At 27.5% G+C, this 27270-nt stretch overlaps 2 protein-coding genes across 5 annotated transcripts in view; one reads left to right on the top strand and one right to left on the bottom strand.

The window, feature by feature from the left end:
* Positions 1–1512: 1512 nt before the first annotated feature.
* LOC100212938 (cilia- and flagella-associated protein 299) lies at positions 1513–24376 on the bottom strand. Of its 2 annotated transcripts, XM_065796146.1 has the most exons (10): positions 24204–24375; positions 19794–19847; positions 17969–18045; positions 16915–17005; positions 16793–16831; positions 8604–8642; positions 8467–8531; positions 8296–8350; positions 5389–5463; positions 1513–5277 (listed from the first exon to the last, which is right to left on the bottom strand). In XM_065796146.1, the coding sequence occupies exons 1-10, from the start codon at positions 24309–24311 to the stop codon at positions 5179–5181; spliced, it is 702 nt and encodes a 233-aa protein (XP_065652218.1). In that variant the 5' UTR covers positions 24312–24375; the 3' UTR covers positions 1513–5178. The 2 variants fall into 2 exon arrangements, with proteins under 2 accessions (XP_065652218.1, XP_065652219.1); XM_065796147.1 differs by lacking the exon at positions 16793–16831 and having other exon boundaries at positions 24204–24376.
* A 185-nt stretch (positions 24377–24561) lies between these two features.
* Positions 24562–27270, top strand: part of LOC101237148 (leucine-rich repeat-containing protein 45) — a 34076-nt gene continuing 31367 nt past the window's right edge. Inside the window, exons 1-2 of one of the 3 annotated variants that reach the window (XM_065796144.1) lie at positions 24665–25510; positions 25674–25718. In XM_065796144.1, the coding sequence (XP_065652216.1) occupies positions 25025–25510; positions 25674–25718 (531 nt within the window). In that variant the 5' untranslated portion in view covers positions 24665–25024. Of the gene's footprint in view, positions 25511–25673; positions 25719–27270 lie in introns of all 3 variants that reach the window. The other 2 variants (XM_065796143.1, XM_065796145.1) reach the window with 2 other exon arrangements.

Below are 27270 nucleotides of genomic sequence, written 5' to 3'. Positions count from 1 at the left end.
CACTGACCAGATGCCTGAGGTGATCAGATATGTGAAAATCCACAACGGGAAAGTTGAAGTGAGAAAAGTGTTTATAGGATTTTTTTCTTTCGAGGGTGAAAAAGCTGATGACCTCTGTTTTGACATTTTTAAAAATTTAGAAAGTGATGGACTTGACATAATGGTCTGCAGAGCACAAGGTTATGATAATGTTGCCACAATGTCTAGAATTCATGGAGGTGTTCAAGCCATTCTGAAAAGAAAGAACAAGAAAGCTATTTTTAACGGATGAGTAGAACATTTGCTTAACTTGTGTAGTCAACACTCTTTTTCTGAAAACACTATATGTAACATATTTTTGAGTTCTTGAGAGAATGTATTCCTTCTTTGCTGCTTCCACCCATTGATGGAATGTTTTAATTAAACACGCTGCAATGACGGTTAAAAAACTATAAAAACACGCTGGAGTGCACATCATGCTGATGTTAAACCGGTGAAAGATAAGTTTGATAAATGTGTGGCGACGATTGAAGCTCTATGCGATCTTCGTGAAAATGTGGAAATAAGAGGTGCAGCATACGGTCTTTTACCTGCTGTCTGTGATTTCACGTTTCTGTGCTACTTTTACTTTTAGGCTACTGTACTTAAGGAAACTAATTTAACACAGCAGTATCTGAGGCTAAAGGCTTAACTCTTGACAAAGTAGTGACCAAGTTAGAGGCATTAAGACTTTTTCTACAGTATAAGCGCAGTCACTTAGTGGAGCATGCAATTGAAGAGGCACTTTTAAAAGCAGATCAATTTTAAATAACAGTAGAAAGAAGATTAAGGTTCAAGAAAAGAATGAAAGGGGAACAACTTAGAGGTGCTGGGCTTACTATGCAAGAAAAAAAACAATAGGGCGGTGATCGAGTGTATTGATCGTTTTATTACTGAACTGCAGACCAGAATGTTTGAGGCTGTTCAAACCAAGAGTTTTCTACCATCAATTGAAGAGGAGTTGAGGGTGTCAGTTCCAAAATTGACCACTTTCTATCCAAAGTAGAGCTTTTAAAAGAAATACCAAGGCTAAGAAGGCACATGACGGCAGCAGATGTTGATATCCACAAAGCTTAAGACTAGTCAATATTTGATATTTTAAAATTCATAGTTGACTGGGATTTCCTTGAATCTCTCCCAATACACTCACTAGGCTTACAGTTATTTCTTACGATCTGTGTGTCTGGTTTCATGTGAGAGGACCTTTTCAAAACTGAAACTTATAAAAAACTATATTACGATTAACCATGGAACAGTCAAGACTTTCTGATCTGGCTATATTATCAATTGAAAGTGATATGGTGAAAGATATTGATTTCGATGATGTGATTGACTGGTTTGCAGCTTTGAAGACCAGGAAGGAAAACTTTTAAATAACTGATATTTAATGTTAATTAACAAATATTTAATTTTTTCCGAGTATGTTGAAGTTCTTCATTTATGTTTTGCTTTAAGTATTGAAGATATTGTGTTCATTTTCTTTTCCTTATTAACTTTTGACTTATTTTACAAGCATTATTATATGCGGTTATAAATGGTACAGGAATACTTTTTGTAGTGTTTAATTAAATTGCTGAATTAAAATCATACTTCAAGCTTATCTGGGCTTTTTTCTTTTACATAATGTTAAATTTGACCATTTTCGAGGGGTGACGCCATTGAAGTCCTCTCCGGGTGTCACTCATGCTAGCTACGCCACTGGTTTAAACATTGCAGATTCCAAAAATATATCATTTGAAATGAATTATACGTTCCATTATAAAGAAATTCACGTTTTTATGGTTTAGGGTGAGTAATGTTATCCATAGCAACACCTTAGCAACCGTGTCAGCTTTGTTTTGTTTGTTCACTTTTTAACACAAAACTTTTAATATGAACTGCAAAATGTATTCTTCACTTTGTCTACTTTGTTTTACGGCATTCTGTTATTTACAAGTTATAGTTTTGATTTTAAAGATGACATTTAAAAAAGGAGGAAGTTATGTTGTTTATGTTGGGTTGATGTCAACACAGATACTATAGCGATTTCTATCAATATTTTTCATCTCAGTAACCCAAATTAATAATACAAAAGTGCTTACATGGGCTTACCCAAAATCCAAATGAAACATTTTTTATAATTTTTGAAGAATTTAGTAGAAAAGGGGTAGAGCCTCCTTAAGAAAGCATTAAGGCTTTAACTTTAATAAGTTTAAAACAAAATAAAATTGGTGAAACTATAAAGTGAAACTTTGTTATCATATAGCCTTTATAAAAATGTATAAAGAATGAATAATAAATATTAAAATCCTATTTTTATTCATTATCGCTAAAATATAGAGATAACATCCGTTAAATATTGACAATCTCCGCTAAATATACGATATTTGTTAAACATAAAGAATTCGAGACAATGAAGACAAAACAACAATAAAACAATTAATAATTCAAATTTTTAAAAAATTGGAGTTAGAACAAGATAATTCTAACCTCGCGATATGTCTGCATGCACATTTTTGTAGAAAACATTTTTTAATATAATAGCTCCAAGGGTTTTGTTGGTTTACATCTTCTATAACAAACATTAGATGGATTTACATTAAAAAACCAGTACCTTAAATATACCAACAAATTCATCTCTTACTGATTTCTTATTCATAGTAGGGCAGAGCAGGGCAAGTTAAGAGATTTTTACTAAATTTAACAGATATCATAAGCGGTGCGTTAGATTTACATAATATTTTACTATTGAAAAGATTCTTTAACCTGCTTAAAATTGTTTAAGGAAAATATATACTTTTGGATTTTTTTGAGAAGATAATGCTTAACGTTTACCGAGCTGCTCAACCTATTACAATGGGGTAAGCTAAGCAACTGTGTTGGGCAAGTTGAGCAATAAGACAAATAAATAAGCATGATTTCGGAACTTGGATGAATCATCAATAAAACTATCGTTAACAGTACCGTGTCAATAATTTACAAACTTTTTATTTTATGCGCTTTAATGACATAAGTAAGAGTAGAGAAAAAGTTAAATAGCAAGAAAGGTGTTTTTAAAATATAAAAATTTTATGCGTAGATTAAAAGGTATTTTAAGTGCCCAAATTGCCTCTATGATCAACAAACTCCGCTCTTTAATATAATAAATACCTATACAAAGTAACGCAATGTACTATGTTTACATGTGTTTAGTAATTATATTTTGAGATAAAAATAAAATACTCACTATTAGAAATGTGGTTTTGCAAAAAACATTTTCTCATTATAAAAGCTGTCACAGAAAGTACAACTTTAAGCTTTATTTTAGTTTATTCGCAAAATTGAGTGTAAAATTAAGTGACAGAATGGCGGTATTTCCTTTAATTCTAATCTAAAGCACTTTTTTTTATCACAGGCACACTTGCCTTTTTTTTCTTTCTAAAGCCAGCTTTCAATTCTACTTTTTATTTTTTCTCTTAGAAAAGTTAAATTAAGTCTCAGCCGTACATTAAGTCAAACACGAAATTTTTCTTTTCTTTTAATATCTTTAGCTTTACTTTTCAATAACCAACAAGCCTGGAATTTCTTCACAGTTTAGACTCTTAATTTAGCTCCTTTAGCAAAGACTAGGATTGATTAAACTTTAGCAAAAAATGGGATTGATTAAACCTGAGTTTTCAGTAAAATGAGAAAGCTTTTTGAAAATAGTACCTTTTTTATTTCATTTACGAGAGCTCTAATTTAAAGTACACCTAAAATTGATCCAATTAGATTAGCTTTGTTGACACCTTGCAAGCATCTCCTTTTGTTTTTTACAAACTTAACAAATAGCTCTTCATCCTCATTTGTCAGAATGTTACAATATAACTTTTCTTTATTTATTATCACTTATTTGTCTAAGCACCTGTTCATAGTAACTTTACTTTTAATCGAAAGAAACAAACTATTACTTAAGGCTTTATAACCTCTTACATTGTTTTCTACTTTGTGTACACTTGTTATTACATAGTCATTACTGTATGGACGCTTTTTCTACTTAAACTGCTTTCTTTTCTGAGCAACTAAGGCAGTAGCTTTGCTTAACTTTTTGTGCCACTAAGACTTTAGCTTTGCTTTACTTTCTATGAACCGTAAATCCCCACATATCAACCATTTGTGGTTATAATTCAAAAAACTGAGCAACAATTTCATTTTTTAATACGTCTCTTTCAGTGTTACAGAGTGTGTCATTGGAAGTGGTGATACTGTGTTTTTATAAAATAGAAAAACTGCTTTCACACTGCGCTTTGATGAATCAATAAATATCGATTGGCATCTATCCACTAATTGAAATCGTGCTGATCTATAAATTGTTGTTTTGTTTACTGAAATTAAGAAAGGATACATCCTAGAAACAGATAACGCGACCGACATAGTGTACATTATTTTATGTTTCTGAGACAGTCAAGAAGGTTATTGGCTACTTAGAGATATTACACTGAATTTAAGGTTGGTTCAGCTCAAACTATTTGTAAAAGCAATGAATCAAACTCTTTCAGACTTTAATTACATCACCCAAAAGCTTCCCAGCTTAAGTGCAAACAAGATAAAAGATTTTTTTTAAACTGTAAAAATTATATACGGTAAATTTAAGATTATACTGTATATTAATTATTTTAAGTTTACCAAAAAAAAAAAGGTGGCTGGCGGCAAAAATTCGAATTTTATATTTTTCTTTAACATAAAAAAATCGCTTAAAATCACCCGATTTTTATAGTGTAATTTCAAAAAAAAAAAAAAATAAAAAAAAAAAAAAAATGTTGAATAGTGTAACTTTAACGAACCATGCCATGAAACATAAATGTTAAGTATTTAACACAAGTTTAACCTTTTAAAAGCTCTGCGGAGTCCTTATTATATATATATATATATATATATATATATATATATATATATATATATATATATATATATATATATATATGTATGTATGTATGTATGTATGTATGTATGTATATATATATACATACATACATGTCTATAAAATATATATATATATATATATATATATATATATATATATATATATATATATATATATATATATATATATATATATATATATACATACATATATGTCTATAATATATATATATATATATATATATATATATATATATATATATATATATAGACTAATTTTTAGAAGTAAATTTGACAGAATCAAGTTTTTCTTCTTGTCACGTGGTCGTACAAAACAACTTGGATGTACTTAGATGACGAAATGGAAATTCTTGAAGAATTATCGCCAGGAGAAGTAGCCTGCCGAAAATGAGAGTAAAATTAAAAAAAAAAAAAAATTCAATCGGGACAATTTGTAAAAATTTTTTATAATGAATTGAACTATAAGCTATAAAAGAGATGAAAACTTGCTTTTGGATCAACATTTATAAGTTTCCTATCTTTTTTGTTTTTAAACAGCAAACCACTTGTATTTTCTGCAATCACCTAAAAAATATATAGATATAGCTTAATTAACCATGTTGTATCTTTGTAAACCCAAAATTGCAACCGTTTGACATCAAGTCATAGCGTTCTCTACTACAGGCTTATTCATCGCGCAACCGGATTTTGTTATGGAGGTCTACTTTCTTACGACAAAAAAGATAATAAATTCGTTAAAACGTAATTTTAAAACTAAAAAGTATTTTTAATTCTTTGTATAGCCAGATTTTTTTTTTGATAAAAAAAGAAAAAGAAAAAAAAAAATCTCAAGTAATAAACAATGTAAATAAAACGAAAAGAAATTTTTTCTAATTCAAAATTTCACACATTTACATAATTATATATTTTACATTTAGTTTTGGCTTTAACATTAAACATACAAAATTGATATTTTCTTATAATGAGTAGAAATGTTATTAAACCAAACAAAGAATATTAGATAAATTTTGTTTAAAATTGTTAACAAAATCTGGAAAAAAATAAAAATAATACTATATGATTACTTTTAAAAATAATACTATATGAAAAATAATATTATATGATACTTTTATAAAATAGTATACTATATATATTATAAATAGTAGACAATTAAGCAGACTTCTAAAAGATTTTAAATACTTTTAGTGCAGAATCTTTGCCAGATCTTGAATTGATGTACCACTGTACATAAATTTTTTTTTTAAATGTTGCTCAATATTACACGATGATGTTCTTCCATATCCAATAGATAATAGTCTGATATAATCATAAAAATACTACTTAAAGATTTTCTGCAAACATGATTTTGAATTATTTGAAAAATTACAAAACAAAAAAATGTCTATTGGCAGGTATTATCTGTTGGAATTTTAATCCACCACGATCTAAAAGTTTAGAAAACTGACCATATTTCTGATAATAGATGTTGTTTGATCTAAAAGTTCATAATCAGTTCGTTCTTTATCATTTCGTGTAACATAAGCAGCAATGTGAATAAGGGACATTTTGACATCATCAGCAATAGATGATTCCAGATCTTGCAAGTTATCAAGAATTTCGCAGCAGTCTTCAGACAATTTGTATTGGCATAATGCACATTGATGACCAGACTTCACATTTAAGTCGTCAATATCTACATTCAATTTCAAAAGTAGAGATGCATGTTTGATACGTAATTTTTTCAATAAATTGTTGAACACTAAGAAAATATGTACCACCAGAACCTTGACGAAGTATACTATATTCTTTTTGATCTGATGTAAATTGACCAAGAAGTACACAGTTTTGCGTAGTGTTAAGTAAATATCTACTAGTCCATAACAAGTTTAATGTATACAAGTTGCAGTATCTTTAGAAAGTTGTTTAATACGTTTACCTTTGGGACCTGCCATTTTAAGTGGCATATCACCAAATTGTAGTAAATTTAAACGGTTGTCATCAGGATTATTGATAACAGCCAAGGATCATTATGCCTTGTATCAGCACCAATGGCTTTGACATTTAAAATTTTTCACCAAATAATATCTTTATTGATAAAATAGCAGTGTCATTAAAATTACTATGAATCATGCCGGATGTTGCATAAGAGCAAATAAAATACTCTTAAAACCGTCGAGACACACTGTCTTCAAGTTTCATTCAGGTCAGATAACTTTAGAAAGCTTCTGGATTCTGGCTTTAGAAAGCTGCTTAAAAAGAATCCAATTTGTAATCCTGGTTACTCCGTTATCATCAAATATTAATTCCTAAGTTTTTTTAATTAACCAAAGATTACGAATATTTTTTATGAGGTGTATAAAATCGTAAAGTAAATACTTTCCATCAACTGTTAACCATGGTATTCCCGGAACGAATGTGTACGTTAAGAAAAAAGCCTGATTGACACAATTCCCATCACATATAATAAATTTTACATTTGCACTGACTGAATCAATTATTTAATTGGTTAAATTAATCCGTACAAACAAAAAATCAGATTGTAATTTTGATATTGGTATCATTTTAATTAACACTTTTAGACCCCTGGTTAAACAAACAGCCATAATCCCTAACAATATTTTGGACAATTCCACTGGGTTATCCTCTGATCTACCAAAAATAGTTCCACCATGGTAAAGCAAACTTTTTTTAGCATATATTTCATCATGTAGTATGATACATCAATTCTGCTTATCCGGAAGAGAGTTAAAAATTAAATAAATAAATTTGTTTTCATTAATATTGGAAATTTTTGAAGTAATTCAAGTGGGTGTTGAAATAGACGGAAGTTGATAATCATTTCTTAAGCGATTATATAATGCCCTTGGTGTTGAAAGATATACAAAAGAGCATATAACAATTTCAGGCGTATAAAGTTTATCTCCAGTTTTTTTTGATCCCATAACTGAAATATGTTTTTTTCACTTTGATAGTTAGTGTGACAAGCATACACACAACATTTATTTGACATGATGATTTAATCTAAATTTTATAAATATATTATTCGCTTTAAATTAAATCTGAAACTCCATGTTTAAATTATATAGGTATATTAACATTGTATTATATTCCATTATTTAAATATATATCATAAATGACATTTTATCTGGTCTGAAAGTGCAGAAATGATTCTTTTTTGTCGTAAAAAAGTAGGCCTCCACCAAAAAATCTGGTTGCACAATGAATAGGCCAGTAGTAGAAAACGCTATGCATCGAGTGTTGCTCACAAAAATGCAAAAAATGTGGAAAAATAAAATCATTTTAAATACTAAAAACAAATAACTTCATTTCCATAAAACAAATAAGCATTTTTATTTATTTATTAAAAACTGCAAACAAAAAAAATTATTACAAATAAATTAATAAACTGTAAAACACCTGATAATTTGCTGATGATCGAGAAGTACATACATGAGTATCCCAATTATAAAAGCTAAACAATGCAAATTTAAACTAACAAACACCTCCTTAAATCTATAAATTTGTACTAAAAACTTTCAAATATTCAAAATATCTACTGTCTCATAAATTTATAACTCTTCACCTAACCTTAAATCAGATGGACGTGGTAGCAACCGCTTTTTTTCAGAAAAATATATTTCAAAATCTTCATTCTGCTTAAAAAGCGAACTTTGATAAAAACAAGAAATTAATTAATAAAAAACATGAAATAGATAATAACAAACCTTCAATCTTTCTGAGTAATCTATGTAGCCGGAGATCTCCTGTAAATTTACAACAGCTATAATTAAATACTGTTCAATATTTTCTACCTGTACTGTTACGCAGTTATGTTAACTTTACATTCAATGAAAATGTTTTATTTATTAATTAGATAATTATGACAGGGGTTTGTTGCTACATAATTTTGATGATATAAATAGGCTTATAAGATATATAAGGCTTTTTTAAGTTTTATAAAGGAAGTTTTTGATAATGTAAACCATTCTCTTTAAAATTTGACTGACATTATAAATCTGAAACGATTTATAACGCTAGTAAAAATGTTTCTTTTTTTAGTTTTATCGAAAATGTGTTTATTATAATTTTTTTGTCCTCACTATTGCACTAGTTAAGTAAAAACTTTCCAATTGCTAACTCAGAGAAGAAAAAAAAAATGCTCAAAATTTTCTTTTTTTGAGAGAATTTTTAACAAATCAAAATAATACAAACAAATCATAATAATAAACTATATAATTCAAGCTTAACATTATGACCAGAAATCAATCATTCTGCATTCATGATATTGCTTGAAATTTCAGGATTATCATCTAAAAATATGAGATAAATTAAGGTGGTAAAAGTGAATATGCCCAAACCAATAAAAGTATGTAAATGGTGCAGAACTATCTTAAAATCAGGATTACATTATCTTTACTCCAATATTCTCACAAAAAGAAGAAATTGACAATGAAATTTAAAAGATATACTAAACAAAAATTAAAGAAGACAAAGAATGAAGACAAAGAAGCAAATTTTTTTATTATTCATTTCAAAATAAGTTTTACTAAATAATCAGATTTAGAAATTGATATAAAAATTCTAAAATATTAAAACTGAAATCAGGATGTAATATATTTTAACTTTACTTATATGGTTGCTTCAACTCTTACTTTTAAATTAAAAAAATTGAAATGAAAATGTGTAAATAGAAACTCATCTAAATCAAAAAAATATAGAACCTTGGTTAATCATTAGAAAAAACATAAGGTGCCTGACTTAAAAGTATTAAAAATGTCTAAAAGTAGAATCAATGTTACATACAAAGGTAAAGCATATGCCATTAAAAAGTAGGTTTTGATAATAAGTAAGTTTATTTAAAAACACTAAGATATAGAAAAGTACTCAGGGATAAATAGGGAGCTTAAGTTCTTAGCATGTTTAAAAGCTAGAAGGGAAAAGACTTATTTGAAAGTAATGTATAAGGTAAATCTGGCGACCAAAATAAGTTTTTAAACTACTATTTTGATGTGAAAGAAATCAATTATGAAAAATGTGATTTGAGAGATAAACAATATTATAAACTAACATAAATGCGTGCATAAAATATGCCCATATGTAAACATATGCAAAGCTTACAGCCATGTGACAATTTAGTATGGCCACCCACAATTTTTTACATACTCAAATTTTTAAGTTTATTATTTTAATATTTATTTGTGATTTATGTAATTAAAAGTAATTTTTATTGCAGAAATGGGTATTTTTTTGACAAATAAAATGCATTTAATAATTTGGTAACAAGTTTTATTATTTAAAAATTACTTCAAATATATTCAAGATCAATATTTGGTGATTCCCACTTTCGCCTTTATAATAGTAAAAACCCTTTTTGATATACTTTTGATTCATTTTTCAGCCTTTAACATCACATCTTTGATTATGGTCCCAGTGGTGAATCATTTTTTTTCATTAAATACACTTTATTTGTAATATTTTCTTTAGATATTTCCTTTTTTTAGGAGTCTCCAAACATTTTCTATAGGATTTAGGTCAGAAGATTTTCCTGGCCAATCAAGTGATAGAAGATTCTGTTCTGATAAATATTTTTAAATTGATTTAGCTGTATGATATGGTGACCCTGTCCTGCATGAAGGTTTTTTTTTTCACCCAAACCAAACCATTCTGCCAATTGTGGCAACAATTTTTGTTTCAGAACTGTTTTATATTGCAACTCATTTATTATTTATTAGGCTTCATAGGTGGACGTCGTGAAATGTAACCAAGATCGTGCAGGTGAAGTAAACTGTTCTCTTTGACATTTTAACACCAGATTAGTCCAGCTTTTCATTTATTTCATTGTTGGTGGCCTGCCTATTTTCTAGAACAATCTTGGTATTCTTAGGATTCTCTTCTTACCACATTTACCAACTTTGGTGTCAAGTTTTCCATATTAACCATTTTTTGTGTATATTTTGTACAGAAACACGCAAAATACCACATTTTCTGGCAATATCTCTTTGAGAAAAGATTAGTATTAAAAGTGCCCTGAATTCGGAAATTTTTTGTGGTAACAAGTCCTTTTTTTTCCCCCCAAAACTAAAACAAAATATCACATTTCAGTACCACAGTTAAGAATCTGCTTAAGTACACATAACTTTAAAAATATCACATCAAATACAATTATTTTTACTTTAAAATAAAGAAAATATTTAAGAAACAATATTTTTATTAATTTAAATAAACATTTTGAAGATAATGAATTCAAAACTCTGGTAATTAAACTCAACAAGTGCAGGGCAAAAAAGTTAACTAAGATGTCATTATAGAAAATTATTTCCAAAATTGAGAGTATTGCTGATGTAAAAGACTCCATGTAAAAACATCCAATTTTTTTATAAAATGCAACCCTATATTTTGCTGATTTTTACACCACTCAAAGATTTTAATAAGTTTAGCCAAAAATAGCATGGTATATGTTCAATAGTGTTTCAAGATAATGGCGTAGATTTCAAAATAATAACATAATGGCAAATTTTGGCTAACATGCCATTAGATCTACTTAGTTTCATTGCTAAGTCTTTACAGTGGGATAAAAAGAAAAGATTTGAATCTACTTTTATACCAAGATATTTAATTGAGTTAACAGGTTCAATTTTCTTGCCACTTAATCTAAAGTTCATATGTTTATAGATTTTTGTTTTATTTGATTTAAAGATAACGAGTTCAGTTTTACTGGAGTTTAGAAAAAGTTTGTTGGATTGAAGCCACTGAACTAGACTGATCATGTTCAATGTGTTTGCTAATTTTTTTAAAGGGATTTATTAAATAGCATTAGGTTAGTATCATCAGCAAAGTGGTAAACAATAGCAAACTTAATGAATATATGAAGATCATTAATATAAAGAAAGAAAAGCAGTGATCCCAATACTGAACCTTAAGGAACACCATTAGAGCATTTTACAAGGGTAGATTTTGAGTCATTGATAGAAACAAATTGTGTTCTTTCGTTTATATATGTAGTAAACTATTTAAGGGGTATGCCTCTGATCCCATAGTATTCTAATTTTTTCAACAAAATTGTATGATCTACTGTATCAGATGCTTTCTGTAAATCAACAAATGCACCACATGCAAAATTTTTTTCATCAATTGCTTTTCTAATCAATTCAGTCATTTCAATGAGTGCGTGAGTTGTGGAGTGATTGGCACAAAGTCCATAAATTTCATAACAATATAAAGAAATAAGAAAAATGATAGAAAAAAGTGATTAATAACTAACAGTTTATATGATTAATAGCTAAAAGTGATTAAAAGCTAACAGTTATAAAATTAAACATTCAAAATAAATTAAACTTTGAAAAACCACGAACTAATATTATAAGTAACTATGACAACAAAAAATATTCAATATAAAAAAATAATAACAATATAATAATATACTATAATAATAATATATACTAATAATAATATAACTAAAACAACTTAAAATATTAAAAGATAAGCATAACACCTGTAATTTGAACCTTCATCAGAATTTTACTGGGGCAAATTTAATTACAAAAATGACGATGTAGCTTGTCTTTTTTTAGATGTTATCCTAAATAGTTTAGTTAGAGTTGTTATAAAGAATTAGAGAGTGGTTTTCTCTTAAACAAAACGAAAAAACATGGTCAAATTTACTTAATTTTGTTACTTAAAAAACAGGTATTATCAAAAATCAAAAAAAAAAAAAAAAAAAAATAACAGGTGATACTCTTGAGTGCTTAATACACAGATTGTATTATTTGATATTATTTGAGTTGATGTTTAATAATTTTTGGAAAATTTTCCCACCCACCTTGAGCTTATTAAGACTCCCTCTCCCTATTTATTAAATTTTACTTGTTATGAACAAAGAACTGTCACAGAAATCTCAAATCTTAAAAAAATTTTTAGTTATTATTTTCTAATTTTTGAGACTGGTTTAGGTCTTAAAAATTAAAAAATACAGACCCGTTTAGGTCTTAAAAATTAGAAAATACAAACTCACTTGTAGTAAGAAAAAAAAATCCCACTCACTTGTTTGTTAAAACTACCTTCCTCTCCCCCCCCCGCCTCCTTCTTTTTCAATCTCCCCCACATTTATTACATTTGGATAAAATTCCATTCTTATATTTCCACCCCACATTGTGTTAAGCACCTAAGAGTAACTTGACAGTAATGAAACTGAAGCAGCTTTGACCATATCGAATTTTTTCTTTAGTTGTTGTTGGCTTACTTTTTCTGTTTTCTTGGTAACTATCACCTATTTTTTGGTAAGTATCACCTGTATCACCACTTTTTGGTATCACCAAGTTTTTGGTATCACCAAGTATCACCATTTTTTGTTTAGTATCACCTTGGTAAGTATCACCTATTTTTTTCTTAGATTTTTCATAATTCCTATTTTTTAATTTAAGTAAGTTTAGTCATGTTTTTTTATTTTTGTTCAAGAAAAGACCACTCTCCAATTCTTTGTAACAACTCTAACTAAACTATTCAGGACATCTTGAAAAAAAAAAATCGAGCTGCATCTGCGTTTTCTTAATTAAACTGCCTCTAGTTAAATTACGATAAAGGTCAAAATTACAGGTGTTATGTTTATTTTTAAATATTTTAAGTTGTTTTATTGGACTTCTTGCCTCAAAATATGTATGTGTACACATATTCAGCTTTCCATTGCATACAGAACAGAAACAAAGTCCAATTCCATTTTTTAAAATGGCAAATTTCTGTTGGTTAAAGGCAAAATTTGAATAGTTATATCTTTGAAACCATTTGGAATTAAGTGATAAAATTTTGGGAATACTCATAACTTAAAATCTTTGAGTGGTGTAAAAATCAGCAAAATCTAAAACTTATGTTTGCATTTTATAAAAAAATTGGACATTTCACATGGAATCGCTCTGTAGCAAAAAAAACCCACTGATTTAATGAGTTAAAACTTTATTTTAAACAAAAGAATAACTTACAATAATGATTTTTCATTCTTCATATAAAAAAAATGAGATTAAGTTTCAAAATGATCAAAATTCATAGGTGGCCATAACCAAATGTCACACGACTATATGTAAGCAAACATACAAAACAAAAAAATAAAAAACCAAAGAAAAAATATATAGATTTAAACAATAAGCAAATAAAAAACTTGTGATGAACTTATAACATTATAGAACAACTGACAGCCTTACAGAGATTTGGTATTCAAGAGAGTAACATTTCAAATAATTCACAACTTAATTTTTCCAGGCATCTTGGAGACTCTCCCAGAGACTATTTGTATTAGTTGGGCACATGAGTACCTTTCTGCCCAGCTCATCCCATAGTTTCTCTATGGAGTTTATATCAGGTGATTGTGGAGGCCAAATTATTTTTTAAAATTGTTGGAGGTCAAGTCATGATTTTAAGCACCTTCTGCTTATCTTTTGTCTTCCAATAATTTGAACATAATCTAGAAGTGTGCTTGGGGTCATTTTTTTGTTGAAAGACAAACACTTTACCAATATTACCAATACCAGATGGCACAACACGATGAATCAAAATACTATGGTAGACTTTTTTGTACATAGTTAGTTTGACTTGAACTAAATTGTCAACTTTTCCTCCACAAAAACCACCTCAAATTGTGACATTAAACTTTTCAGACAAAATTTGAATTTTTGCATGTAGCTCAATTGAATATTGTGTTCTTGTTATCTATTTCGACTCATCTTCTCACAAGTCTTTTTGAAAAAAAAAATCAATATAAATTTGATAGCATGTGTACAAAATTAAGAATTATAATTAATGACACATAAAAAAATCCTCTACAATATATTCAATAATATATTCAGTAAAAGAACTTGTTTTTTAAATAGATATTTTTATTCTATAATAATATCTATTTGTAATACTTGCATAAGAAATTATTTAAATTTAACAATTTTTGAGCAACTTGCTTATTTGTGGATTATTCGTGGATTTGAAGTTGCAATTTTCTGGTTTTTAGCCCAGCAATGTATTAACTGGGTTACACATTCACATGAGAAAGCAACAAGTTTTGTTACAATATTAAGTTGACCAAAGACCATTTCTATTGCATCAATTCTATTGCCTTGAACCCAAATGAAATTACCAAAAAAATACCAAAACCCTGTATACACTGTTCAACTTTATAAGTGCACATTGGTATGGTGCATATGGTAAGGTGTTTAAAGAAGACAATTCTCAATTAAATTTACCATTTTTTCACAAACCACAAAAGCGAATAATAATAGAATGGATTGTTTTTGAAAAAAATTGAGAATGTTTTTATATTTTTAGTTAAAATAAAAACATTTTGAATATATTTTTTTATTTTATACATACATCGACTGACAAATAGGTAGTTTTATTATTTAAATACACCGAAATAAGTTGAACATTCAAGGAGTGTTAGTACATCAACTGACAAATAGATAGAACATGCGAGCAGTGTTGCTACATCAACTGACAAATAGGTAGAACATGCGAGGAATGCTGCTATATTGACTGAAGGTTTTGGTCTAAGCAGACAATCTATCAATTGAAATAAAAATGTTTTGAAAGCTTTTAAACATTTTACGGTTTTCTTTTTAAAAAAACAATGTTTACATTTTATGGTAAAAATTAAAGACAATCAAGCAAGAGTATATATATATATATATATATATATATATATATATATATATATATATATATATATATATATATATATATATATATAAAATAATAATAATAATTTTTCTGATAAACTGGTATAGAGTACTCAATACAGAGTAGAGCAAATTATATTATTTAAAATTAAATAATAAAACCTGGTAGTTAAAAAAACATGACTTGTGAATCATGAGTTTCACGCCTATGGTGATCATCAGATATTACAAATAATCTTAACAACAACAAAATTAATTACATAAATACTATGCAGTGTCCGCTTTGATGACGCCAAATACGTTTATGAAGAATTTGAGGTCATGGCGACATTTTGATACCATTTTATATATCATATATATATAACTATTAAGATAACTATATATATATATATATATATATATATATATATATATATATATATATATATATATATATATATATATATATATATATATATATATATATATATATATATATTCCTATAGTTTACGGCTTAGGAAACATGTTTGTGGTAAAAAAATGGCTTTTTGCTTGTTTGTGGTATTAAAGTTGACAAAATTAAGATTAGTTTATGTCAAAACGCATTAATATAATTGCAGGAAGTAATTAAACCACAAAACCACAAATTAAAAGACTAAAATGTTTTTAAAAACATTCTGAATGTTTTTAAAATTATTCAGAATGTTTTTATTTTACTTTTTAAAAATAAAACCATTCCCAATGTTTGTATTTTTATTTTTTAACTGTAAATCATGCGCGGAGTGTTGTTACATTGACTATTTTATAGCCTGACTCGCAATGGAGTGCTGTTGCATCAACTGACAAATAGCCTGATTTGCAGCGGAGTGCTGCAACATTGACTGAAGGTTTGGTTGGGACAGACAGTCTATCAAATAATTAAAAAAAACAAACTTTTCAGGTCTTTAAAATTAAAAAAAAACTTAAAACTGACATTTTATGGTAAAATCTTAAAAACGACCATGCAAGAGTGTATATATATATATATATATATATATATATATATATATATATATATATATATATATATATATATATATATATATATATATATATACACATACATATACACACACATGGTTTAATATAAATTATTATATATATTAAACCATGATGAAACCATGAAGTTATATTTAGTAAGAATTACATCCTAATGGGTAAACCTAATACAAACTATACAGGATAAATTTAATACAAACTAGAATACATTAGAAAACTAAATAATAAACAAAACAAAACATACTTGGCCTCTAGAATTTTTATCTCTAATAAAAATAATTGTCTAAAAAACAAATTTAATAATATATTATAAATTTGTATATGAAAAATAATACAGAAAATATAAAAAGACAATACAAAACTAACAGTTAGTTTCCCATTTCTATTTAATTCTTCTCTTACTGCAAGTGCGTTTAAAAATGGATCAACAAAATTTTTTCCAAAGCTTGCTAAAACTCTAAAGAAAATTTAAAACTCTAAAAGCAAAACCTTATAAAAAACAAATGACTCATATTTAATTAAGCTACATTGCTGGTTTAAATTTTTATATCCAATCAGATAACCTTGTAACTAACCTAATTTAACCAAACTAATGTCCTCCATAAATTATCACATCTGATTTTTTTAAAGGATTCCCAAGTTCCTAGACAAGTTTGTTAGTAAATAAGCATTAGAAAATAAGTTTGGATTTTATTAAACTTTATTAAACCAAAACAAATTATTTCTTGAGATTTTTAACAAAAAACAATTCCTGTTTTGCCATTATACTACCAATTTACACATCAGATTGGGTTTTCCTTTGTCAAAAGTCTACAGTTTAACTATAGAATTCAGACAAAATGAAAATTGTGATTAAACAAAGAATATCGCTTTTCTACTTTGTTTTATTTTTATTTCCATATTTTGTTCTCATTTACTGTAAAATCAAACTTACTTGCATTATTTTCAAATCCAAAAAAACAAATTATTTTCAGTTTTAAGATATTACTACCAGAATTTGTTTTTTACATTGTTCAGGATAATTTTTAAATTTACATATCTTATATTTGATTTGTATAATACTTATAAGTTTTGTTTTCCAAACAAAATAAATATAAGTTTTAAAGAGTTACTTATTGATCGTATTACTTTTATTTGAGTTATTATACATTTTATAGAAGGTTATACAGTGCAGATTTATAACCTCATCGGTATAGAAGCTTTAAAAGCAGCTTTCAAAGATTGTTGATCAAATATTTGGGACTCTAAACTGATGGGTAAACTAAAGACTCTTGAGTAAACTAAAGACTCTAGGGTAAACAGGTCTTATTGAAAAAATAATAAAATAGTTTTCAATAATATTGTATTGGGAACATTAATTTTAAATTTTATTCCTACATCTAATTTCTAAAATAAATAATACAAAAAATATAAATCTAACTTTTGAGTATTACGCTTCGATAAAATACTGGCTTCTGCTGCTAGTTTTCGAGCAATAAATTCTTCCCGCTTTAAAACCTAAAATATTATTTTCCTTAGATACCATTACTCTAACAACATTGTTCAGAAAAATAAAAAAAGTTAAAATTACACACTATTTGCAAGCTACTTTTCAAGATGTAATTGAGAACATAAATATTGTAATTAAGAAATCATTATGTAATTGAAAAACCTAACATTTGAATTAAGAAATTATAATATCTTTAATTTTACTTTTTTTATAAAAAGTTGTCTTGGTCAATGAACATTAAATTAATAATAGCATATTCAGTGTTGTATGTCGATGCACTATTACCCAAAAGTCTGTCATTAAATGAAAATGTGTCAACATTTATTTCAGGAATTACGTTTACATCCAGTGCAAAAATCCAGGAACAACCAGATCCTACTTGCTCAAACTATCAGCATGCAGTAGATGCAACCAAAAAAGTTGAGAGTAACAAAACGCTTTATCTTCATCAAATGACAGAGGAGAAGTTGGTGCGCTGAGCTACGTGAAAATTGGAAAACTCTAGCTCAAACTTCAAATATATTGAATAGAGATGCCATGAATAGTGATTTTGCCAAATACCAAATACTTGGCTAAAGCATCAAATATTTGGCTGCCGCATATTCAGCAAATCTTTGTTATTTTGTAGGCTTCTACCAGCTTTATTGAAGTGCATATATTAACTAAGCTGTAGATGTATTTGTTTCATTTGCAAGTAGGTTGTGTCACAGCACACATTATTTGTTGATTGTTACATCGAATTGATTTAAGTGTAGTTATGTATAAATGCATCATAAAAATGTATTATAAAATAATCAGCTCAGGTATATCTTGCATTTCTGAGTTAGTTTTAGAAGTTGCTATATATAGATACAGCACAAAGAACTCCAAATGTATTAAAAATAATATTTTTACAATCTAAACTAAAAGTGCGGTTCAACTTTAATAAAATGACAATTATATGGTTGTTTATTTTATTGATGCACGTTCCATTAATAGTGTGCATACCGCACAATACACACCGACTACACAATGATTTAAAATAAGAAAAAAAGTTGGTGTTTAACTGAATAATGAGGTATTTTTTGAATGAGATTGTTTAAATGTAATTTCAATCTTATAATTTTTTGTAAATAAATATTTTATTATCTGATTTCTCAATCGAACTTATAAAAAATGATGATTCCGATTGAAACCCAACTGTTTTTTTTCAGCTACTATGCAAATATAAGCATATGTGAATGAATTAATTAAACAACATCTCACTCAAATTGAGCAGTTGTCTCTAAGCCCCTAAATTGTATAAATTTAGAATATACTATCTGGTTGATTTTAAGAAATTTCTTTAGCTAACTTTAAATTGAACAACAGATCTATCAATTAATTTTAAGAAAAACCAGTTTCCACTGTGCTTGGTATTTATCATCACAATTATAAAGACTCAAGAACAGATATTATGTGGCTTTAAAAATTTACAGTTTTTAAACATAGTAAACTACATATTTTGTAATTAAAATTATGAGTTTCCAATTACATATATCGATCTTACAACTTTCATGTTCTTAATTATATCTTAAAAAGGTGTAGCTCATGAGTATAATAAAAAGTTACCTAAGGCCATTATGATTAAAAATAACTTTATCTTTTTATAATTATAATTTTTTGAATCAATCTATAGGTTAATAATAAAGGTTAGGGTTTTTCTTGCATTTATTCCAAATAATTTTAAAGGTTTTTAATGAGGGTAATATTAATTGAAAAAATATCTAATATATACCTCACCACTACCTCGATAACCAAGTTCAACAAGTTGTCTTGCTAATTCCTCATCCTATAAGATACAAAACTTAAATAAATAAGTTTGAATTGTTTACTTTTATAATAAATAAAACTTTTCAAAAATTTAAAAAATATTAGACTGAAGAGAATCTTTTAACTAATGAGATTCCACAGTTTAACAACAAAAACAATAAAGTGCCCTGTTGCTTACAAATCACACAGAGAATTAAATAAGAATCATGTTTAACAAATAGCTCACTAGCCTTTATAAATGATGGCTTAACAAAAAGATATCAAATAGCATTGTTGAACGCAACACATGAAAAATTATTATAAACTTTTTGATAAAGACAATAAGGGTTGCAAAAAGAATTGAATAGCGTTGTCTTGTTTAGCAATTAAATTGAATAAAACTTTTTAAATAAGGATGTTGGCTCAGGCGCATAGACACCATCTTTGTTTTAAAACATCTTATTGCAAATTGATTTAAATATAGCATATACTTGTACTGTGAAGTTTACAAGAGACATGTTAAACAGTATAAAACATTTTTTAATTTTGAGCCAAAAAATAACATTTTTTTGAAAAGCAATACTCAAGATAGAGAGTTGTTAAAAACAACTTCATGACCAAAAGTCATGAAGTTGTTTTTAACTTTTTGTTTTTAAAAAGATAAATAAAACACCTCCTTGATATACTAAATTGTTAACTGAAATTGTGACATCATCCCAGCCAAAAAGATTCTGGTTGTTTAACCACTATACTACACAATAAGTAAATTGAAAGTTACGCCTATTTACAGCACCAGAAGCAGAGTCAATTTAATGTGGAAGGCTAATATTTTCAACACGAATACAATTTACACTAGTCCAGAAATAGGTAAATTTATTTTTAGTTAATCTGTTAGCTAATTTACCTATTTAAACTGAATCTTTATATTTCTGGATTATTTTGACATTTTGCTTTTTAGTAAAGATTCAAGATAGGACCAAATTTGAAAAAATTAGCATCATGTAATCTATAAGTATTGAAATTTAACCTAATAAACAATGCTCATATCTTCAGCAGTTTTGTTTTTATATTCTGTTTTTATATTCTTTATGAACTCAATCTACCCAAACTTCTGTTTCTTGTGAATCAATTTAGTATTTGTGATATTGTGTTATTGTGATATTGTGTTATTATATTTATATTATGTGTATTGTGTTCCTTTATTTAAAATAATTTCCTTTTAACTTACATGTTTTAGTTTTTACATGTAATTAGCCTGCAACAATATTATTATACTATCTTGTTAACACAAATAGAACTGTTAGTTTTTTGTGTTTTTTTCCGGTGTAACTGTCATAGATCAATAAGCAATGGCTATTGTGGAATGTTGTTGTCAATGGAGTTATCTAGTGTTTTCTGCTCCAAAATTCCATATTTTAACAAATCAAAAAGTTGTTTTTTTCCTTTTTAATCCCGGACAAATTTCCAAAATAAAAAATGACAAACCCACAAGATGGCGTTTAGAACTATCTGAATATTGGTTCAATATTTCATATAGATCTGGACCACAAAATATTAAAGCAGATCACTTTCTAGATGTCTTGCTATACATACCAATCTGTGTACACTAAGATAAATACATATCAAACTATGCCACCCAAGAGTAACATGATTGAACCACTACAGCAAGACACAAAATTTACCCTACACTATCGGTGAAATTAGAGTCATATTTTCTGATTGTCAGGTATGCTGTGAGCTTAAACCCAAATTTTTTAACCCCTGTCTGATCAACTTATCTCCTCTACTAGACCATAGCAATGACACACCATATATTTTGTTAACCATCTTCCCTCCAAAATAGCAAAAAATACCTTTTATTCATAGTTGATGAGTATTCCAGATACCCATTTGCATTCCCTTGTTCCTAAATCATCTTGACACAGTAATAAAACATCTTTTAGAAATATTTTCTCTCTTTGGTACCCCTGCCTGCATTCACTTCAACTGTGGTGCTCAGTTTGAAGGAAGAAAACTTAAAAACTTTCTTATATGCAGCAATATTCAACACCATATCAGCCACAAGGGAATGGGTAATGTGAAAGACTAAACTCGAAAATCATGAAAATAATAAACTTAATTTTATGAAGTTTTGAACTAGAAAAATGTGAATTGGAACTAGTATCCCCGCAGCTCTATTCTCTATTTGATCACTACTATGCACTTCAACAAGTTCTAATCCACACAACAGACTAATGGGTTATGAATGCTCAACTATCACTGGTGTTGATTTACCTGACTTCATAGTGGAATCAGGTAGTACTGCCCTACATAAAAATCACATCCGATTAAAAGGAGACCCGCTGGTAGAACCAGTCACCTTACTTGAAACTATATCACCCCATTATGCACGTATAAAATATATGAATGGCAGAATCGACACTGTATCAACACAACATTTAACACAATACGCCACTCCCCAAATTACAGAAATAATCCAATGACATGATCCCTTTGAAACATCATTTTTACCCAAAAAAGACAGTTTAACAATTAGAAACACTAGCAATAACTTTGAAACTGATGAAAACAACCTGATATAGTTGCCATCTTCTATCCGCTGAATGATTTACCTTCTCCAAATAAAACAATTACAAGTACCAAAATTACACCATCCATAACTGCATACTCAAGTGTTAGTGCTACTTACTAGTTAACACAAACCCTCCACATTGTACTAAAAGAATGTCTTCAAAACTCAAATTGTAACAAAACTTAGCTAACTTAGTCAAAAAATATATATGTATATATCTATTGGAAGGGTGTGAAGACAGTGATATTGTGATATTATATTTATATTATATACATTTTATTCCTTTACATTTTAGATAATATAATAATAACCTTACTACTAACTTAAATGTATTAGCCTTGATCGGGTCTACAATAGTAATAATAAAAGAATTAATTAAAGCCTGAATTGGTCAGGTACTAATTAAATTATACATGGTATTAATCTATCTAACATGCTCAGGTGAATTCCATAGAGCATTTGTATTACAAACTACTTTAAATCCATCCAGATTAAATAATCCCTACACAATAAATCCAGGTTATTCAACATTAAAGGTTTTAAGTGCTCAGATAAGCTGGTGGATTAAATTAATATAATTAATTTAACGTTAAATTAAATAATAAAATATTATTATTAAATTAAATAATAAATAAAATTATTAACAACAATTTGATTTATGTAATATAAGACAGAGGTAAAGAGACTTCTGACACAAGTCAGATGGAAGTGTGCCAGACATCACTTATATACAATGCCGGCTGATGGCATGTGTGAAGTGTGCAAAGCACACAGGTAGCAAATTTTAAGATCAACAGTAAATGAAAAATTGCCAAAAAAATACGTCATTTTGATAAAATTTAATTCTTATTAAAGGCGGAAATTTTTTTTGCACACACTAAGAAATGATCATGAGCCAGCTCTGCTTATATATATATGTATACTAAAATCAAACGGCAAGTATCTGGTATATGCAGTGGTTTATTATCACAAAAATCAACTTGAAGATTATTGCATGGAGATGGATATTATAATTCACAAATAAAATAGCCCAGCAATATAGCCCGACAATTTTTCATTTATCCTAGAAATAAAAGCTGTAATGTCTATTAGCTCCTGCTACAAGATTCTAAATATTTATCAGAATAAATTTATCAGGATACCCGCATCTCAGATATGGAATATCTTATAAAACACAAAAAACCAGTTTTAAAAAAATTTTATACACATGCACAAAAAGACTAACTGTTTCAGTACTTCTTTTCTATTTTTTTTGAAAGTTAAACTATTCCAACACTATTGCAGCTTTTTTCAAAAAACAGCACTTTATTCTTTTATTATTATTATTATTTTATTATATCTATTATTATCATCATTATTATTATTTTTCAAAAACTAAGTATAGTATTGAGCAAAAATTTTTGCAGACATTTAATGTCATATGCAGTAGACTAGAGCATAAACTAATGTTTTAAAAACTAAAACAATTAAAACTAAAGACAACAATTATTTTCAATGATTGAAAATGATTGTTGTCTGTAGACAAAAAAATTGAAATGCAAGACTTGCAGGTAGAATAAAACAAGGTTTAAATCAGGCGATTCTACATTACTCTGTTTAAAACAGCAATTTAATTTTTTATAGGAGTTAAGTTGATGTTTTAAGCATAGATATGATCACACAAGATTTGATTTCAATTTAAAATAAATTTATGTAGGAGATTCTTTGGCTACCTTGCAGGTATAGGCTTAGTTGTTTGACGCGTGAAACATTGTTTGCGGGACAGACATTCGGGTTTTGAAATAATAAACATAGCAAACAAAATTATACTTCTTGATTCTTTACCTCTAAGTAATATAAATCTAAAGGTGTTATTTGACTATCTAAAAAATCTTCATATTTTTCAAACTTGGCAACAATATTGTCTGCAACTACCACTTTTTCATCTTCCATATTTGTTTAATAGCGCTAGGCAATGCCCGTATTTTCTAAACTATAAGTTGCGCTTAATTAAAAATTGAGACAAAATAATCTCTTAATTGATTAACATGTAAACTTATTTAATAGAATCAAAATAATCTCTTAATTGATTAATGTGTAATTAATTTAAATTAATTTAAAATGTTAATTTAATTTTTAACATAACTTTTTGCTAGATTTTCGTAAAGTGTTTTTTAAATTTTAAATTTCATAAAATAAAGATTTGCGAAGACCACTCAAAAATCTAAACATCACATGAGTAAATAAAACTCCTCAATAGACTATTGATTATTTCTCTGTTTGTTCAAAGTCAAGCCGAAAAAAACGTAAACAGAAAAACAAAGCATCGGTTTAAGTAGGTCATGAATCGGTTGCGTTTTCTTTGTTCTTTCTGCTTGATCAAATAACCGTTATTTTCGAAGTTTTTCATACTTTGGGCATTTCCATTATCTGGCTACGATAAAGATTACTCAAGCTTTGCACACACGCAAGTTAAGTAATATGTAAAATTAGTAGTCAGTTTAGTATCAAAGAGGCTTTCAAAAAAAAAATCATTGAATTATAATTCGGAGACATATTCCAAATAATATCATAATGTTGTTTTTAACAAAAATAAATTTACCAATGTTTAGTTTGGGCTTAAATAAAGATTAAAGTTTATTTTTCACACGTTACTCTATCTTAACATGGCAAACGCATTAATGCCACATCGTTTAGATTTGCAAAATGATTCTCTTCGGGAAGTAATTGAGTGGAACTTTCCAATGGAACATTTAAATTATACAAAATTTAAATACTTAAGCCTGGAAACAGAAATGAGAAACAAAATGTGGGAGAATGAAAGTAAAAGAAATTTTTATCAGCAGATAGGTAGTTCGAATTCATCCCAAGTTCTGGATCAAAATCAAAATGTATCAAATGACATTACTCATTTTTCAAATGAAAACCATGCAAGCAATTCAAATTTAACTTCAAGTAAACCTGGTGGAAAATTTTCCTCAGCAAATATAAGTCAAAACTATACAAGTAATGGTAACTATCAGACAAATTCAAACATTTCAACAGATTTTTCATCAATATCATTGGGAGGATCTCAACATATGACCCCATCATTAAATCTTATTCAAACTGAAAACTTAATCCAAAATGGACAAGAATACGATAACATATTGGTATTTTGTTAAATTTACATACTATAGTTATATTTATGATAACTAGTATCTAATGTTTTTAAATGTTTTTTATTGTATGTATATTTTGATTTTCATCAATTAATTTTTGTTTTTAAAAATGGTTTCTTTTATTATTTAATTTTAATTTATTTTTTAATTTTAGATTTTTAAAAAAAGCAATGAAAAAGATATGAAAAGAAAACTAATAGTATTATATCTTTTTCTTCTCTTAATTTGTTCCATTTATAAATCTAAAAATAAAAAGTAAATTGAAATAATAATAACTAATAATATTAGAGTCCATCTATATTCAATAAACATGCTCATACAACAAAAAGTAATTTTAAAAAATCACACAAAAATAAGATAAATATAAATGCAGTTAATAAAAATATATAACATGACGAAACACAGTCTGATCACTCTAGCACTACACACACTTTCAAAAATATGTCACAGTGAAGCGGTTTAAGTATATATATATATATATATATATATATATATATATATATATATATATATATATATATATATATATATATATATATATATATATATATATATATATATATATATATATATATATATATTTATATATTTATATATATATATATATATATATATATATATATATATATATATATATATATATATATATATGTATGTATATATGTATGTATATATTATAACGGAAGCGCTATTAGACGCACTCGTAATACATAAAATTGCTGTTTTAGGTAAAAAAAAAACGTTTAAGTAGAAAAAGTGCGTCTAATAGCTCTCTCTCTCTCTCTTTCTCTCTCTCTCTCTCTCTCTCTCTCTCTCTCTCTCTCTCTCTCTCTCTCTCTCTCTCTCTCTCTCTCTATATATATATATATATATATATATATATATATATATATATATATATATATACATATATATATATATATATATATATATATATATATATATATATATATATATATATATATATATATATATATGCAACCCTTGGAATTAAGGTCGGCATTTGGCAATGCTGACCTAACTACCGACCTGAAGGTATTTGAGATCAGCAAAAAATTGACCTTGTTTCTATGCTTTATGGTTAGACCTTTGTATCAAATAATTTTTGCCAAGCTGATGCCGACCCCAAAAAGATTGAGGTCGGCAAATTATTGCCGACCTCATTTTTCCTAATTCTGAGGGTTGTATAGATATATACATATATACATATTAGGTGCACACAAATTACATCATAATGAAATAGCTAGCTGGGGGGGGGGGTCTAAGTACATACATTGACTGACTAAATAGGGAAAACATACAAAGATTGCTCGTACGTTGAATAAGAGTTTGCGTTATAGCTAGTGATGTGTCATCAGCTAATGCTGATTGTGGTTAATAATAGGTTAAATGTATTTATTTAAGGGTATTATAATAATATTAAGGATTTAAATTACTTATTTAACATGTTCCTATTCAACAGAAGTGATTTGACCTACTATCCTATGCTGTTGGTAACCAGCAACCAATTAATTAGTTTAACCATCGACCGATTAATTGGCCGATGGCATTGGTTGATTAATCGGCATTGGTCAATGCATCAGTATTGACTATTAAGCCAAACTAAACAGGTGCATAGGCACACCTTATTATACAAGTTGCATACTGAATATTAAGATATTACCTTTATATACATACATTAAACCCTATAATTAGCGTTAATTGGCCTTTGCCGATGGCACATCACTAGTTATAGCAGCAATCATGTTTTT

The sequence above is a fragment of the Hydra vulgaris genome, chromosome 04, assembly GCF_038396675.1.
Source record: "Hydra vulgaris chromosome 04, alternate assembly HydraT2T_AEP".
Taxonomy (NCBI): domain Eukaryota; kingdom Metazoa; phylum Cnidaria; class Hydrozoa; order Anthoathecata; family Hydridae; genus Hydra; species Hydra vulgaris.
This window is presented reverse-complemented; position numbering and strand designations above follow the sequence as displayed.